Consider the following 19,164-nt stretch of genomic DNA (forward strand, 5'->3'; position numbering starts at 1 on the left):
GTTCGGCTAGAACGACATAAGCGGTGTCTATGCCAGTAAAGAAGAAGAAGACCTGTAAGTGATCTTTCGAAATACCAGCTCTTATCAAAGTCAGTCTCGCCTCAATTATAGGTGTTTTGATTGGACGCTGTTTAATAGATTCAGATGCGGTTCATCTAAGTATTTTGACGGCGCACTTTGTCAAAGCGGTATAGAGGAAAGCGACGTGGAATCAACTTGCCACTTTCTCCTCTATTGTCTGACTTTTGCCTTACTGAGATTGAAATAGCTTGGTACAAAAACTTTGTCGAACCTAGCTAAGTGGATCGGATTTCAAATTTGTGGTATGTTCAAAAGGCTTCGTCGATCAATGAGGATCTGGGGATATACCTTTAGAAGTTTAGGGGTAACATAAAGGACGAATATCTGTCCACATGAGATCCATCAATTATGGTCATCACCTACGTTCTAACACAACCCAACCTAAATATTTCCCGAGCCTCAGTTAAGTGAGTCTTTTCGATACGGTCAAATCAGAGATCATCAAATCCGGCCCAGCCAGTCTTGAGTCATTAATTATTTTTATTTATATGGATATGGAAGGTAAATGGTTTAGCTTTTAGAATTGGTAATTTCCTTGAGTTCTGAAGAAAGAGCTGAATATATTATTAAAGGTGGATGTCATAGGCAAATTATAGCGCTTCGTATTGTACCCTGTAGCAGAAAATATACCACAGATTCATTGAGTTCTCAACTCGAATAATTTCACACCAATCTCAAAACTTCCCACTATAGTCGTTTTTACACTTAAAAGATTTTCATAAAATGTAATATTTCACTCACTTCTCGGGCACTGGTGGCCGCACGAACTGATCGTGTCCGGTGCAGGCGTTCGCCCGATTTTCAGCGCGATTTTGCGCGGCCGCTTTATTGAATTTGAACATTGTGAAGGACTTTTTTGCGCTGGCAACCTCACAAACGCGCACAATGATCTTGCGACTGCTCTTGAAGACCGTATTCAATGTTTTATACACGAGTATCGAGACGGACTTGGAAGGTGGCGGATGATGACTGCCGTTAACCGTTTGCGGTGGATGTAGCGTGGCCGGCAGTGATTGCTGTTGCTTTAGTTGGTGGATCGAATGCGTATGTGGCTGTTGTTGTTGATAGTTGTTGTTATTATGGTGCAATTGCTGCAACTCCTGAATAACTTTAGATGATTGTGATCTTGTGATAACTTTTTGGTTTTGCTGTCGTAGTGGTAGTGGCGCTGGTGTATGGGTAAAGGGGTTGCTGCCACCGGATATGGGTGTGTTAATGGACTTCGTTGGGTTAATTGTTGGTGGGGGTGAGGTGGGAGTGGTGGTGGTGGTGCTAGTGGTGTTGGGGTTGTTGGTGGTGCTGGAGGTGGTGGAAATAGAATATGTGGATTTGCACGCTTGTTGCTGCTGTTGTTTTTGTTCAGTAAGCAACAGCTGCGTTGTAGACTCCGTATGAGTTTGCAACAATAATGGTTGCTTTTGCTGCTGCAGTTGCTCCTGCTGCCGGCAGCTGTTGTTGATAATAAGCTCGTCGGCGGATTGCACTGGCGGTAGATTGCTCGTAATGTCCTTTGTTGATAAGCAGAGTAGTTTATTATTTATTATTATTATTTTTTTTTTTAATTTTGTAATTAAATTTTTTATTTTTTATTTTAAATTTTTTGTTTTTATTTTTTTTGTTTGTTTTTTTAAATTTTTTTTTTGTTTGTTTTTTTTTTAATTTGTTTTTATTTTTATATTTTTTTTATTTTTTTTTTTCGTTGAGCGTTTTTATCATACATAAGCAGTTAAATTTATTTTTTCGCAAATTTTGTATTTTTGTGTTTTTACATTTTTCAGTGTTGTGAATTGTTGTTGTTATTATTTTATTTTTTTCATTTGCGTAAAAGAACCGAAAAAAAGAAAGAGAAAGAAAATTGTTTTTAAAAAATGTGTTTTAAGTGATAAATGGCTGTTAACTCTTTAACAACAACAATGAAAGCATTTTGACATTTTACTTTGCGCAGAGGCTGGTAAGAAATATACAAAAAAAAAACTCAGTTACAAATACTAGTCGTTGCATATAAAACGAGTGGCCGGCTGTTGCTGCACCGTAAGCGCGAACGAACGGGTGAATGATAGGTGGACGGGTGAACAACATACATACTAGGATAGCGGCTAGTAGCTGGACGTGACATGGAATGTGGCGTGGCGTGTAAGGTGTAACTTTGGGTGTGGACGTTATGTGAAACAGTTGCAACTTTTGATAACGTTTCATCAAGTGGCAGGCGGTGGGTGGTGAATGGGCGCAAAACGAATGCACGATTGCACTACTACTATTGGCATTACTATGAATGATGGCATACTATTGAATTCGATGAAAGCAAAGTGTGTACTTATTTTGCCAAAAGGACTTCATACTGTGACTGTGAATGGTAATATAGTTATTTATTTATGTACAAGTGTCAGTGTGTGAATTTATATAAAGTAAATTATTGCTGTACAGCGCTCAGTTCGAGCACTTATTAATATCGTATCGTGAAATAAATGTGTATGAAGTAAGCTTCGGCACACGCTGCACGAATTTTGTATTGCAATTGAACGCTATTAACAAAAAAATATGTAGTAATGGAATTATTGGTTGCAAACTCACACAATTAATTAGCAATAATTTGCAGCGCTTTTCGCAATAGATATTACTCTGCTTTCAGTTTTTGTTCACGTTGAAAACTAGTTAAATACATAAATATGATACAACCTTAGCACTTTGGTTTTCATGTTCATTTGGATTATCTACTCATAACTTTGCTATAAAGCATACAATAAATACACTTATATGTATATATAAAATCCTGCTCCAAATTCAATTAACTACCTAGAAAGGAAATATTTGTTTGCATCTTGATTGCAAAAATAATAATATTAAATAATAATAGTATAAAAGAAATCGTAGAAGAGCGATTCGAGCATTTTCATGGTAATTTTTTACACACACAATGACAATATTGTGTGGATATTTAGAGAATACAACTATAACCACATAGAAGGCATACTTAGTTCCTCACTCGCCGTAAATTTTATAATAAAAGATAGATTGGTAAGGAGCTGCTAAGCAGATTTGCACTGTTAATTGAGTAAGAGACAAAGTTAAAGCGCTTTTTCTATCAGTTGCTTGGTGTTATTGATATATGTTACTATTATAAGTATAAGAAAATTAACTGTACTAATATTTATTGATTATATAAAGTTCTTATCATGTTCCAAATCGAAAACAATATAAACTAAAAAGAAATAAAATGTTTAGAAGTCAATTTGTTTTCAACCAATAATATATAAAAATATTTAACTATCAGTTTTAATGATTTAAGGGGTTTGATGGGTTTACGGGTTTCAAAAACTTGAAGTGTTTTTGTGTTATTATATTTTACAATAGCTCTAAAATATTGTCCTAAAATTTTCAAGTCGATCCGAGTAATAGTTTTGGAGATACAGCCTTGAGAACTTGGGCACTCGAGGCTAGCTAGACTAAGTGCGCTGTCTTTAAACGCGTTTTTCTCGAAGTCGGTTTGAAAACTAGTAGATTTCTCGAGAACTACTCAACCGATCATCATAATATTTTACATAGATCTTTGAGATAAAATTCTTAAAGACTTGGATGAAGGATTTTTTTATCGATTACAACAATTTGGAGGTGTTATCCTGCCGACGCGGACGCTGGATTTCGAGGTCACCAAAAATGGCGTTACAATGGCAGATTTTGAAATATACTAGGGAATCCGGCCACCTGTTGCTGTGGTATACATTTTATACTATTATTCATATAATAAACTATTCCACAAACTGAAAATTTTATTTATGAATAAAGGCGTAAACTTTTTAGTCGATATAAGAACCCTAAGGATTGTACTTGAGATTTAATTTTGAATATGTTTATGCAAACAAACTTTGTTAGAAAAAATAACGAATTTAAGGCTGCTTTCTCAATGTCTGGTTATCAGCGTTTCTGTCCAGTTAACAGAGTTTTCCGCCTAATACTCGTAGATTATACTTAATAAACATCAACAATGTGAATGGTTAAAGAATATGTCCGCTTAATAGGGCGTCCACTTAAGAGACTGTATTCTCACTGTATTCTTTATTTATGAATTGTTTTAATTATCCTATCTTCTAAGTTGGTTCAAACTGGACACAGTGTGTTTAATTTTACTAAAATCGGTTCAGTAGTTTAGGAGTCCATCGCAGACAAATAACGTGACATGTACTTTTTATATATAAAGAGTTTTTTAGGAGGACCTTCGAAAAAGGTGCCTGTTGATGGGAAAGATTTGTCTGCTTAAAAATATGTCTGATAAAAAAAATGTATTATAATTATAGATACATAGGCTGCAACTAAGTGTTGCCAGGTGCAATCTTACATTTCCATTGGAAAGTTTGACATTTTTTAGCATAACATCACTCCGAACGTTTTGTCATTTAATCGTGAATTGTTTTATTTAGAGGGAATTAAAAAATTCATCTCGGCCAAAAAATGGAATTAACTCGTGAACATTTTCGTGCGATCATTTTTCACAACTTTCGACGTAGATTACCACGACAAGAGTGCATCGATGAACTAAAATCTTTGTATGGCTATGAAGCACCATCCTATAGCACTGTGAAAAACTGTTACAACGAATTCAATCGTGGCCGACGCTCGTTCAAAGACGAATTCCGTGAATGTCGTCCAAAAACAGCCGGTCGATGCCGTACGTGAACTGATAATGCAAGACCGTCACATAACATACCTTCAGATAGAGGCATGCCTATGCATTTCTCGCACCAGCATACATTCGATATTGCATGAACACCTGGCCGTAAAAAAGGTTTGTTCTCGTTGGATCCCGCACAATTTGACAATCGCTCAAAAAAAGGCTCGTGTGGATCGGTGTAAAGAAATGCTGAAAAAATACGATCGCGGTGCTTCAAAAGACGTTTATAAGATCGTCACAGGTGACGAATCATGGATCTATGCGTATGAGCCCGAAACAAAACAGCAATCGACCGTGTGGGTCCTCCAAGACGAGCCAAATCCAACGAAAAAAAAAAACATTTTCGTTGATAAATATGCCTATTTTCATTATTAGGCCAGAAATATATGTAGCAGCCCTCGTATTAATATCTACATGGACTTCCAAGCTGCAATTAAGGCTATAACCTTGTTTCGCAACTCGGCCACAAGTGTCTTGGGAAGCAGGACAGCAGTGGGTAGTCTCGCCAGGAACAAGTGACTTCACTTCTATTGTGTGCTAATTCTAAAAGCCCCAGGGTCATACGATAGTGTAAGGAGAGCTGACAGGAAATTTCAATTGCAAGGCATAAGGGAAACAAAGAGCATCTTTGTGTACTTGTACCGAATTAGCGAGGCGACACTTCAAGCACTTGGAAACCCCACGGTATGAGGTACTAGAAGTGGTTTCGTTAGGGAGACCACAGAATTTGTTAAAATTCGCGTCAACCGCAGGCATCCTAAATGATAAATACTCCTCATGAAATCTGCTATCACTAAGCACCAAAACTTGTCTATTCATAGCACATTATCTAACCTAGATATACACAAATAATGTTCGCTGGTAGTTAGGTAGGTGGAAGTACGGCTACTTCTGGCTCAATTAGCGCTGGTGATACGTCAATTGATGAACCAACCTTTTGGTTGTCTCAATGAAACTTCTTATATCCGCTATGCTTTTTGTAGATAGACATTCAAAGCTGATCGCACAACTAGTCAAAATTTTGATTTGACTTTCCAAAAAAAGTCGGTTTCTGTGCAATCATTTATACTTCAGAGGACCTTAAAAACCGTAATTATTATCAGAAGTCCAATTTATCGATCGTTTCCTCAAAAATATATCTACAGAGGTTTTTGTGAAAATTTCAGGTTTTTCGCTCCATGCGTTTAAGAAAAATTCCTTCGCAAAAACGCTGTTTGGGAGCTGATTACACCAAGTTAAAATTACAAATACGCTCATATCTCCGAAATTATTTGCCGGATGAACTAAAAATTTTCGGAAAAATTTCTCGCATATACATATGTATTTCATCTTTAAAAAAAAAACATATTCGACATATGTATATAAAATAAAAAAAAGTATATATATTGATTTCAAAATTAATAAGTGAATAGAACCTCTGAATAATTGTTTTTAGTAATAAAATATTGTATAATAATTTTGCAACAATTCATAAATTTGCTAAGTATATATTAATTTTTTTAACAAAAAATGCATTTTAATACTAAAAAATTTTCTCAGCAATCAAATTGTAAATTTCGCATTTCCCAAACAAATTCACATGCACAATTTTGATAAACTATATTTAATTATTTAATTGCTAAGCATAAAGTAAGTAAATTATTAACTATCATAGTGGCAGCCAATTCGAAATTTTAACTACTAAAAATCGCAAAATAACAGAAATCTTATGATTATGATTATTTCTATTGTTAAATTAATAAAAATTTTTTGATGATTTTTTTTATTAATAACATTTTTTTTATTAATAATATTTTTTTTATTAATAAATTTTTTTTGTTATTAATAAAATTTTTTTATTATTATTAATAATATTTTTAAAAATAATTTTTCCATATTTTTAAACGTCAACTAATAGAAGTTATTTTAATTAGATAGATTGGGGATTCGCACCAAACATGGTGAAAATTATTTACCAAATGATATGAGCATAATTAAGTGAAATATTTGTAGGTTAGGTTAGGTTAAATTGGCCGAGTGTCACGACATACATAGATACTGGATATATAGATACTGGGATGTTTGCATGAAATTTCACTGAAAATAAGTTTGTCTCGGTACAAATTTTAAATCCTGTAAAAAAAGCCAGCTAAAGGTTTATTGCATCAAAATCCATCTAATTTTTTGCAATTTGAATGGATTTTTATTGTCTTCTTAAACTCTTTTAAAAAGCAACCAGACGATCATTCAACACCCTATTCGGAATACAAGCAAATGACAACCAGCGAAATTTTATGATTTGATTTTACGATATTTGAATTTCTCATAACACTTAAATCGCATAAATAAATACATACATATATATGGTATATATATGTGTTATATTGCACGTATATATATACTTGTGTATAAATAAGAGCATTCATTTAAGTATATCATAGCAAACTGATTTATTGCCATCATTTCGGGGAAACTCAATGGTTTTCGATTTCCTTATGTCTTCCTTTGTTTTCGTTGTTTTTATTGCTTTTACCGTTACCAGGAAACCGCCAAACGCGCACGGATTTACGTACACCTCCCAGAGCGTATATCTATTTAAGTGGCATCCGTTCGTGCATAACCTACCAACTAAAAATCGGGCATGCCCGCAAAAGGCGAAGTCAAAAAGTACGAAGCGCTCAGGTGTACGCCGCCACACGTGAGCTCACAGTCTGTCCCATTTTGTTTTTCGCATGTCAACCTACATACATGTATAAGACTGTACGTATCAAATATATATGTATATGGTATCAAATATATATGGTATATAGTCCAGCGACCTGCTCAAGGCAATCAAATTGATAAATGCTAGTGTGTACAATTGATTTCTGTTTTTTTTTTTTTCAATTTGTTGGGTATTTGTTTTATTTACCAGTCATTGCTTTGTGTCAATAAGTGTGGTGCAGTGTGAGTCTGAATGTGCTTTTGTACGCATGTCTAACCGGGAGTTGGGGGTGTTTGTGTGCAATACTAATACTGTCTGCTTTCAACGATAGACATGGAAAATTTGTATGTCATAGCAGCAGAAACACGTTGTTTTGCCACGTGAGTGAGCGCTGAATGCCACAAAAGCTTGTATATCGCATTTAATTTAATTTTTGCTTCGATTTTTTCTTTTACTTTGATTGTTTTGGTTCTCCCAACACGTTGCGCATATGTTTGCTGAAGCTGATATTTCGTTCATTGATTTTTAAACTGTTTTGAAATAAAATAGTTGTTCGCCGTTTTAATGAAAAAAAATTTTTGCTTAGGTCGGAGGATTTATTTCAGCCTGGAAAAGGCTTATATGACCGCGGAGAGTTTTTGGCTGTAAGAAGTTTTTGCTAATCCTACTTTTTAAAGATAAGTTTTGAAATTTTATGCTTCACCAATATGTTGCAAGGCGTATAAGCATACTATTTTGGTTTTCTAATTGATGTGGATTGTGATTGCAATAAAATTGAGGAGCACTTTTCTCAATTTTTAGACATCTTGACGAAATTTATCAAATATTTAAAACACAAACAGACTTTATAGTGGGATGTAAGCATCCACAAGAGTCTATATTGTTGAAAGTTAGGAAAAAGCGGTTAATTCACTTGCTTCGAAAATAATCATTCACAAGCAAAAACGAAAAAGTCTTGATTTCGTTTGAACAATTTGTATGGCAGGTATATGCTATATGGGTCGGATATCAAACATTTTACATGGGGATTATACCGTTGTCTTAAATAAGAGTTTGTACCAAATTTCGTGTAGATGTCTCGATAAATAAAAAAGTTTTTCATACAAAAACTTGATTTCGATAGGTCACTTTGTATGGCAGCTATACGCTATAGCGATCTTATCTAAACAATTTATTCAAGGATTGTACCGTTGTCTTAAACAAGCGTCCAAACCAAATTTCGTGAATGCAACTCATCAAATAAGAAAGTTTTCCATACAATAATTTGATTTTGAAAGGTCATTTTTTATGGCAGCTATAAGCCCTAGTGATCAAATGCGAACACTTTCTGCGGAGATTGCACTATTGTTGTAAACAACATTTCATGCCAAATTTCTTAAAGATATCGCGTTGAATAAAAAAGTTTTCCATATACTCGTATGAACTTGATTTTGATCGCATTGTATGACAGCTATATGACATAGTGGTCTTATATAAATAGTTGTGACAAATGAGCAGCTTCTCTGGGAGAAAAAGACATGTGATAAATATCAGATTAAAATCTTAACAAATGAGGAAATATAAATATAAATTTCATAGGCTCTTCGGCGTTTCCCGTTTTGGGAGTTACAAACTAAGGAGAAAACTCTGTGCAGGGAATATAAAAATGTGGGCCGCGTGTGCTCAGCTACGAAAATAATATCTATCATATTACCACCATATAATTGATTAAAGCAGATCATAGTGACGCCATATTTTTTAAATAAAATTTTTATAGTTATATTTCTTCAGACATCGCTGTCAAACCAACTAGTTGAGATAGCCAACCTTGACAGCGTCTATTTTCTTAATAACGATCGCTGAATATGTCAATTACTTAATAAAGGTTTGGTGAGGATCTAACGTAATTTGTTGCCAAACATTATTGAAATCAGAAACACAACAACAATTCATGCACTGGTTTCCATTTTTCAGGCTCACTTATCCGCGATATCTTAATTAAACTATATGAGTACTTTACCGTTAGCTGAACCTAAGCTACCACTAAAATATAGTAATCAGTTCAGTATATCGTCCAAAAACTATAATTTCACTTTTCTGATTATTCAAGTATAAGTACATATAATTGTAATTTTGACTAATTTTCAATTCAGTCAATAAGCTTTCATTGTCATAGCTCATTTGTTGTTGTTGTGCATTGGGATTGAAGAGTACACATTAATGTGCCATTAAAGGTCGTCTGATTATTATGATGAGGCGGCAGTGCTTACGTTGAGTTGGCCTTCCCACAACACACACGTGCATGAAACCATACACACACACATACACAAAATTGGTCATTAAATAGTCACTGAGTGTAATCAGATTGTCCTCCTGTTTGCCGCCAATTGCATTGCCTCTACATTTGTCTAAGTCTACATATACTTTTGCAGCAACAACTATTTATTTGTGTGTTTGCTTTTCATTTAATGCCTCTCCCCTTGCGGTATGCAATGAATTTTCATTGAACTGGTGGCGTGGCGCGTGGTTGTGGTAGTGCTGCAGTGCTTCGCTTAATTTACAACCACACATAAGTAGTATGTATGTGTGCCTTGTATGCACATGGATTTGCGCTTCTGTCTGTCTAAAGCTCCAAGTCCCTTGTATTAGTGCTGGTTAGCGCCTGTTGGCCAGGTCTAAAGCAGTGTCAGCAAGTGTGTTTTAGTTGTATTTGTTTTTTTTTATTTATTTATTTTGTGTCTGTATGTAAGCGCTTTTTAAATGTGCGATTATTTCTATGTTTATTGATGTGTTCTAATGCGACTTTGACATTTATTGACGTGTTTATTGGTTATCTGTGTCGAATTGAGTGCACGATTGACCGATTAAAGGACTGTGTCAAAGTATATGAGAATAATGAAAAATCGTTAACTTTGACTGCACCGAAGCTATAATACAAGGTCAGATCTTTCAGCAACTGTATGCAAAACTAAATCGGCAAACGTAAGCCACCATAGGTCAATATGTATGATAGCTATATTAAAAAGTAGTCTGATCTGAACAATATGTTCGAAAATTGTAGCATTGTCTTTGAAAAGTATTCCGTGCCAAATTTCGTAAAGATATCTGGTAAAAGTTCAATAAAAGCACTTGATTTTGATCGATGAATTTGTATGGCGGCTATATGTATACTATAATGGCTTCACAAATGAGCAGCTTCTTGGTTAGATGATATTGATATCTCAAAAACTGAGAGACTAGCTTGCTTATATAGGAACAAACAAACGGTTTCATTGTTTCAAATGTGAACTCTATGGTTAAAGTTATGAATTTCATGAAAAACGTGCTCCAGTCGCCGAGTTACAATTTTATCAATTCAATGTCGCTTGAAGGGACCTCAGAAAAAAAATTAAAAATAAAATTTGTAATCTCATCAATTTAATATCGCTTGAGAATATTGTCGTTTAAAAAAATTAAACTTTTCTTTCATCCGAAAAAACAGTCAGACGGAACAGTTTCTTCTTGCTTTTCCTGTAACTTTTGAAAGCCAGTAATTCGAACCGTCATTTTGCTTTCGTTATCAACACTTAATATGAGTAGAATGTCGACATTGAGCTCAATCTTATTGTGATTCAAATCCTATTGTGATTTGATCAATTAACAGTAGAAACTTGCATTTTTCCTCAACTTTGTAAATCTAAATGATCGAAGTAATCGCAGTAATAGAGGGCTGCGCGCTGTGAAAAACTTTATCATTGGAGTGGATCGTTTTTTTTCTATAAAATTACGTGTTCGGAAAATGTTTTACGGCTCATTCTGAACAATTTTGCCTAAGAGACTATAGGACTAAAATCGGTTTCGACCCAGCGATTTTTAGGTAAAGTTCTACTTTTCGACATAATAAAATTTGTTCATCAATTTTTGAGCTATTGAAATGAAAGGTGCATTTAAATATTCTATTGATTACATGGAGAAATGAGCCAGACGAAAACTCCCATACAACTGATAATTCAGACATTTTATTTTCCAGTATCCTGCCTTTAATTGAAAAGTAATTTGTAGAACTGTTCTCTATTAGATATTTAACAAAGACAGTAAAAAATTGAGAAAAACAATCAACTAACTATACAATATAGATCCCATACAACCGATTATTCAAATTTATTTCAACGCGGTCAATCGACCCGCTCTAATACTCATACTACTGTGAGAAAAAAATAATTTTTAATTTTTAAATAAATTTCGCGCGAAAACCCATTCATCGAAAAATTTTTTTTCTAGTTAGGTATGACTGCTGGTGACATCTGTGCCAAATGTCACATGAAAATGAATGCTTGTCTTTCCGTAGGACATAAAGTGTATTCGGCGATTTTTTACGACGACTTTCAACAAAAAAGTTCCATTAAATTTTGTGAGCGGAATCAGATTTGTGGTGCCGAAACATTCAGAATGTTGGAAAAGGCTTTGGCAATAAAATTAAGATATTGGTATTTGAGAATCGCCGATTAACAGTCAAGGATTTTACTGGCATCGCTCGAATATCGGAAGGATCAGTGAAAAGCATATTGAAAGATCATTTGGGGCTAAGAAAAGTGAACGCGCGATTGGTTCCAAAATCAATATTTTTTTTATATTTAAAATAATGGTTTTCGACTACCAGGATCTCATGAAAGGCATTGTTATTGGTGATGAATCTTGAATTTATGCTCACTACACGGAAACATATGATCAATCGGCCCATTATCGTGGCAAAGGTAAGCCGAAGCCGAAAAGCACATCAAAGCTGCTCAAAAATTGAGGTTATGTTGATAGTTTTCTGCGATTATCGGGGTGTGGTACTCTGCAAATTTCTTACGCCCGGCCAAACTGTCAACAGAGAATAATATTTGAGCGTTATGCGTCATTTGAGCGAAGCTATTCGTAAAAAGAGGCCGGAATATGAGCTAAAAACTCTTGGTTTATGCACCATTATAATGCATAGTTGCATACTGCACTGTTTCCTCGTGAGTTTTTCGTCAAATTTTCAATCAATATCGTGCCGCAACCAACGTATTCGATTAATTTAAGTCCGTGTGACTTTTGGCTCTTCAGCAAATTTAAACGACCGCTCCGGAGAAAACCGTTTTGAGTTAATTGAACACATTAAACATGACTTATTTACTACGCGCATTGAAGTCACGAAATTGACTTCAAAAGTTATTTCAAGAATTGGAAAAAACGTATAGTATATTGGAACCAAGGATAATTATTTCGAGTTGGACGACATAGATTTTGTAGAATAAATTAAGAATTTTAAAACTATGAACAAAGGGTTACCAACTATTGCTCATAGTAATACACCATATAATTACATTTATGTTAGTTCAACTGGCTAGCAATAAATTGAAACAATAATTTCAAACTTAAAATTTTAATTATTTTCTAAATTTCAAAAACTGTCCACCCAATTGCATTTCATTTCAGCTGTCATGTATTGCGCGCTTTCATAAACTTTTCGTGTACAAATTTCGTTCTATAAATTACAGCTGAAACTTCAGTGCGTTTGCACTAATTAGACAACACAGTATGCCGCGACGAGTAGTTCAAAGGGGGTCAAGGCTTGCCACTGACACGCGATCATGCTATATATACATATATAATATAATTTTCGCGTGCGCCTCATTACATTACGCTACTCCTACTGCTGCTAGATGAGCTTTGTAATAAATAGTAGACAACATTTCGACGAGCGGAGCAAGAGTATATGCTGAAAGTGAGTGAAACGAGTAAAAAAAAGTGCCGCGGTTAGAACTTGAAGTAACTCGGTTTTAACGTGACAATGCGCTATAAAAGCATAAACTGGTACAGTTAGTTTAACTGGTCGTTGCTCATCATTTCGTACAACCAAAGCGTGCGCTATTCATGTACGTGTATTTTAGCAAAAATTTGAGCAGGTGTGCGTGTGCTTTTGGACAGATAGTTGCGGCGAGCCGCTGGTGGCTATCATTTAATGCATTCTAATTAGAGTGATTTTTCGCTTTAAATAATTTGGCTAATGTGGTTCGTTTATGGTTAGGTTTTCTGTTTTCTTTTTTCTGTTTTTTTTGTTTTTTTTTTATGAAATACTTCCGTGCTAAGTAAATATGCTTTTTGCTAATTGAAATTCATGCTGTGAAATTACTTTTCCTTTGACGGAAATTTTCCGTTTGGTCGGTGGCGCTGACTTTGACTCTGACTTTTAACTTACTTTTCATCACTTTGTTACACGGAGGTTAAGTTTGCGTATTTATTTCGCATTTTATTTAATATTCAAGTGTTTGTAGTAGTGGTTTATTAATTTTCACTCGCTGTGGATTTATTCATTTGATGAATTTTTGTGTATGGTTGTGGATTTTTCGTAGCACATACAGTGCTTTTCCATGAAAATTGCGCGGAAGTGCTTTTTTATTTGCATATACACATGCACATAACTGTATTTATGTGTTTATTTATGTATTTCTGTATTTATTTATGCATTTATTGCTTTATAGCCTTAAGCCGCTGGCATTTTTCGGACAATTTCACACGTACTATCGCCAAGGTCGTGCCATACTTTCTCAGCGTATTTGCATTTTCACGCTTCATTGCAGTTTTATCACGTTTGTGCTTGTTTAAAATGTTGCTTTTAATTTATATACGCTTTATTACGCGCACGGTTAAGCAAGCAGACACACATATATTGTATATATATACACATATATTAATAATTATTTAATGCACTACTGCGCGGCTGTCAATCGACGTGTCGTAAATAAAATTACGCCGAAATAACTTTTATCGAATTTGTATAAAAAATGCAAAAATAAAAATGAAATTTTCCGCCAGCACTATTTCTTCGAACGGCGCGTACTAGTAAAATGCAATGCCACGTCGTCGTCGGCTCGCGTTTCACAATGAAACCAATTCGCCGAAAGTATATTGGTTAAAGCGAAAAATATTGAATTTCACTTTATTGTTATTGTCTTTTTATGGTTTGGTTGTCTCTATTTTGCCACTACGGCGCGCACATCTATTTACACACACCATCATATATGCCAGTTATATGTATAGCAGTATAAGTAAGTATGCATGTATGCATGTATGTGTGTGTATTTAAGGGCAGGTGAAATGCCTGAGTGGTGAGCATTGCGGCTTCTTGTTGATTGTTAAGCTCGCGTAATGGGTTTACTGCAATCGATTCCATTTTAAGCACACATACATGTGCATTTTGCTGGCGTGCATGTAAATTTGTATGTTAATATTTTTATATATGTATATACACACAGTACATACATGCACAGTTCTAGCGTATATATGTATTTGGTTTAACGCTTCAGCACGTTTGCCAGCTTGCGGCGTTGCTGCGTCCAACAGCGCACTCAAACAGTTGCAATCGGTGGTATACACATTTTTGTGCATGTGTGTAGCCCTTGCTGCCACATTTCTTTATTGCTTTCTTTGTCATTGTGGCACTAACCGGATTAAAAAATTGACTTTTAATTTTTATGACAAGTTCAGCTACGCCATGCTAGCTGTAGCGTCAGCCAATTCGTACTGTGTGAACACAGTATGTGCCGTGTGAACACAGTATGTGCAAGCGGTTCGCCACTTGGCATTGTATGCAGGTTTTATATTCACAGCTTAGTGGGTTGAGGTCAATTAGTTGCTGTTTGTTGGATTAAAACAATATTGTTTGAATTCGGTAGGAAAGCAGCAACAATTTCGTTAGTAATGTCAACAGCAGGTGTTGAATAACATTTGAATTATAAGTGTGACATGGCGTATGAGTGATAAGTGCATTGTACTAGTGGGTATTAAAGGGGTATACAGCAGCGGTGCGACAAATGCAATGAAAATGAAGTACGAAAATGGCAAAATGGCATTGGTATTGTTCAGCTGAGAGAAATATATGCTATTGTAGAAATTTGTGCAAATCAGTTTTGGAAATATTTGAAATATTTGTGGGTTCAGCATATTTTTGAAATGGTATACCCGTATTATTTCAACAATTTTTGATATATCAGGATGAAATTTTGCACACATCTTTTACTTTACAAAAAGCTTATAATTTGTCGGAATCGCCGATATCAGACAACTATTGCATATAGCTGTCATACAAATTATTTAATAGGAATCAAGTGTTTGTATGGAAAACTTTTTCATTTGAGGAGATATCTTCACGAAATTTTGGCAAGGATTATTTTTCAAGACAATTATGCAATGTTTGAAGAAATTGTTTTGATACAATCTCTAAAGCATATAGCTGCCATACAAACTGAATCATAAAATGAATAAAACATTTTTATTTGACAAGATATTTCAAAAATATTTATCATAGATTATTACTGAAGCGAATGCAACAATCTCCGATCCAAATATTTTAGATCGGATCGCTATAGCATATAGCTGCCATACAAATTGATCAATCACATTGTAAAAATATGATAGCAAAAATATGACAAAATGGACAATCGCAAACAAAATGAATAGGTATTTATACCCTTTTATAATACCCTATAAAAAATGCTTCTTGTGAAGCGTGTAATAGCATTGGCACAGCGGAGGTTAACCCCTTTTATAGTCTAATAGAAAACTTCTTACAGATTAATAATATTGTAATCTTCAGACAATAGATTTTTTAAAGCTTTGTTGGCATTGTAAAAATATGTTTTCAAAGACTTATGTGTCTTTTAAGAAAGTTCATAAATATTATTCTCAATTTGTTGAACTTAATTCTAAGGTACTCGAAAAAATATTGAAATAAACTGATTTTCGCCTCGATTTTTGAAGTACTGCTTATAAAACTGATAAATTGGTTAGATGCTGCATGTTTTAAGAGATCAGAAAAAACTTATCTTAGTGCACCACTCTGGCATTGGCAAGCAAGAAGCAAAAGCCACACTTGGCATACCGTAAACACCACAAGCAATTCAAAGAAGCAATCAAAATATTCAAATGAGTTTCTATAACAGTCGCACATAGTAAATACACATATTTATCAACTCTAAATAAATATTAATTATGTTATATTAACTTAATTGCCACTAACAATGTCCAAAAAGCAAATTCATTTGAAATAACGCACAAAATCAAAACGCCTCTTAGAGGTACAACGTGGCGTATGCGCAACAATTAATTCATAACAAATAAAGTGCACAGAAGAAGCACCTATAACACTTTTAATGATCAAGTAGCGTTTTGGCATTTAACTGTACAACAATCAACAACAGTACAGCAACTTTAATACCGTTAAATTTTGTTATATTTCAACTGGGTAGACTCAAATGTCAAACAAATTTCATGCGTAAAATTTTCGCATAAATAATTTTTCTACCAAACTCTATTTCTAGGAATACGCGTTGTGACTCGCTTTACAACTCAGCGCTAACTAAATTATACTAAATTCCTTTTCCCGCTAATATACTTGAAGCTACTCAACACGAAAAAAAAGGTTGGAGCATAACAATATGTCGTGTCCTTAACAGCGAGCCATTAACAACAACATGTCAGCTAATATATATATGTATAAAGGTAAGTCCATATAAGCATATGTATATATAAAATAGTAAGTTAGACTGGTAGGGGAGTAGCAGAACTGGGCGTCAAAGGACGCTGACCAAATGGTTAGCAGGGGCTAAGCGCTAATAATTGGCTCTGAATTTGTTGGCCTAAAATATTTTACCTAATGTTTGTATTTACTTTAGTTGTTGTATGTTGCTGCATTAATTTTTTTTGTTATATTTACATATTTTAGTTGACTGTTGATTTCGATTGCTTTAGCTGCTACAAACTGCAAAAAAAAAATATTTAAATTGTTTGAGGTTGCCATATGGACAAAAAAAAGAAATGCAATATACGGCTATACTTTTTGTTTCTATTTAAATGAGTGTTGCTCGGCATTTAAAGCCTACAATTATACAAGCAATTAAAAAAATAATTTTAATTTTTTGGCGTTGCCATATGGAGAAAACAAAGTATTATTAACTATAAATTTTAACTTCATATTTAAATTGATTGTGGTTGATTTAAATGCCTACAAACAAATTAAAAAAAAATGAAAATAAATTAATTTGAGGTTGCCATATAGAAAACACAAAGCAATATTTTGTTGAATTTTTAATTTTTATTTAAATGCTTGTTCCTACCCATTTAAAGCCTGTAAAGAAATCGCAGAAAAAAAATTTTTGACGTTGCCAGATGGACAAAAAACATTATAAACTATACATTTTAACTTCATATTTAAATTGATTGTGGTTGCTTTCAACGCCTACTAACGAATTGAAAAACATTTTAATAGTTTGTGGTTGCCATATGGAAAAAACAAAGCCATGTTAGCTGTTTATATTTAATTTGGTTGTGGCTGCTTTAAATGTCCACAAATTTATTTATTTTTTATTTTAATTTTTCAATGTTGCCATATGGACAAAATTTTACTAGAAGTGTATATTGTAATGTCGAAGTACTGTTAAACTGCAGAGTTTCGGTTTACGGAAAAGCTTGGCTTTAAAAAAATAGTTTATTTACAACCCTTAATGATAGGGTTTTGACACTTAATTATCCCAACTAATTGAAGCTTCAAGCAATACTGTGGCAACGCCTGCAATTTGAGTTTCACTTGCGATACCTTTCACCTTTTGCTGTACGCCTACGCTGACCTTTTTGGCCTTAACGGCATTTGTTGTAATTCGCTTTTTATTTGCTTTTGTTGTTTTTGCGCCCCGTTTTGCGCCATTTACTTGTCCACCATAAATTTAACAGTCATTATTTTGATGGCAATGGTTTAATGTTTATTTCAGTTGCGTATTGCCATTTATTATGGGGGTGTTTCCTGTCGAAATGTCAGTTGACATATACCAAAGGTTGTCTGCTATCGGACATATATACTTTTTTGTGCTTTGTGTGTGTGTCTGTTGAAAAGGCATGTCGTGCCTGATTGTTTGGCGACGCTGCTGCTTCATATTATTTACTTGTCAGTCTGTCAATTGTTTGTGTACATGTGTGTGTGTGAATGGCGCGAGGCTTTGCAATGGCCGAATTATAACTATTATACCCATACGCTCATATGTCTGTGTATGCGTGTATCGGTTGTGACCTTGAATGCTGTTTGCGCTGTTGCATAAGCGTGCTTTGGGCGTTTCAATTAACATGTGTGTTGCTGTCGCAATTAATGTATATTGCATGATAAAATATATGTTTATTTAAATACATCCTCTTTAGTGTTAGCGGCACTTTCTTTCAGCCACATGTTGTCATTGTTGGTCAAAGTTACCTGTGTGGCAGATATATATACGAGTATACCATATATATATCAAATGTGTGTTCACTTAATGTTTTTCTCTGCTTCAACATTTCTATTTACATTTCGGTTGGCATGATTGTACTTGAACTTGTCAACAACAGCAGATAATCGCCAGCGCTTTCGTGGCCGCTGTCATTGCCGTCAAGGTAGCGCTGACTATGCGATGGGCGCTTAAAAGACCGTTCCTTTTAGTTGAAAGCACACAAAAACTATTTAAGTAAAGCCTTTCGCATGTAATAAAGATGTATACACACCTACATATTTATATACTCATTTGCCAAAATGGTTCCGAGTTAGTGAATGTTGGCGAGTCCATTCTGTGTTTTCGTTTCTTTCGCCATATTCATATGACAATTGGCACTCAAGTATAGTACGGTTAGTATAGTGCGTCACGTTGCCATTTGTCTTCGCGGCCAAGCGGCTTATTATTTATATGTGCGTATGTGTGTATTCGCATGTGCCTTCATTTGTACACACTTA

General features: G+C 34.5%; 1 protein-coding gene across 7 annotated transcripts in view; it reads right to left on the bottom strand.

The window, feature by feature from the left end:
* The window catches only part of LOC105231164 (slowpoke-binding protein), an 85,280-nt gene that overhangs the window by 26,080 nt on the left and 40,036 nt on the right, over window positions 1-19,164 (bottom strand). For 6 of the 7 annotated variants that reach the window (XR_007423160.1, XM_049459715.1, XM_049459709.1 and 3 more), the window contains exon 3: window positions 823-1,589. The exons of the other annotated variant lie outside the window; for it this stretch is intronic. Coding sequence is in view for 5 of the 6 variants with exons in the window: in XM_049459715.1 (XP_049315672.1) it covers window positions 823-1,589 (767 nt within the window). In the remaining variant the exon portion in view is untranslated. The remainder of the gene's footprint in view (window positions 1-822; window positions 1,590-19,164) is intronic. 7 annotated transcript variants of the gene reach the window in all.

Source organism: Bactrocera dorsalis, chromosome 1 (genome assembly GCF_023373825.1).
Source record: "Bactrocera dorsalis isolate Fly_Bdor chromosome 1, ASM2337382v1, whole genome shotgun sequence".
In the NCBI taxonomy this organism is placed as follows: domain Eukaryota; kingdom Metazoa; phylum Arthropoda; class Insecta; order Diptera; family Tephritidae; genus Bactrocera; species Bactrocera dorsalis.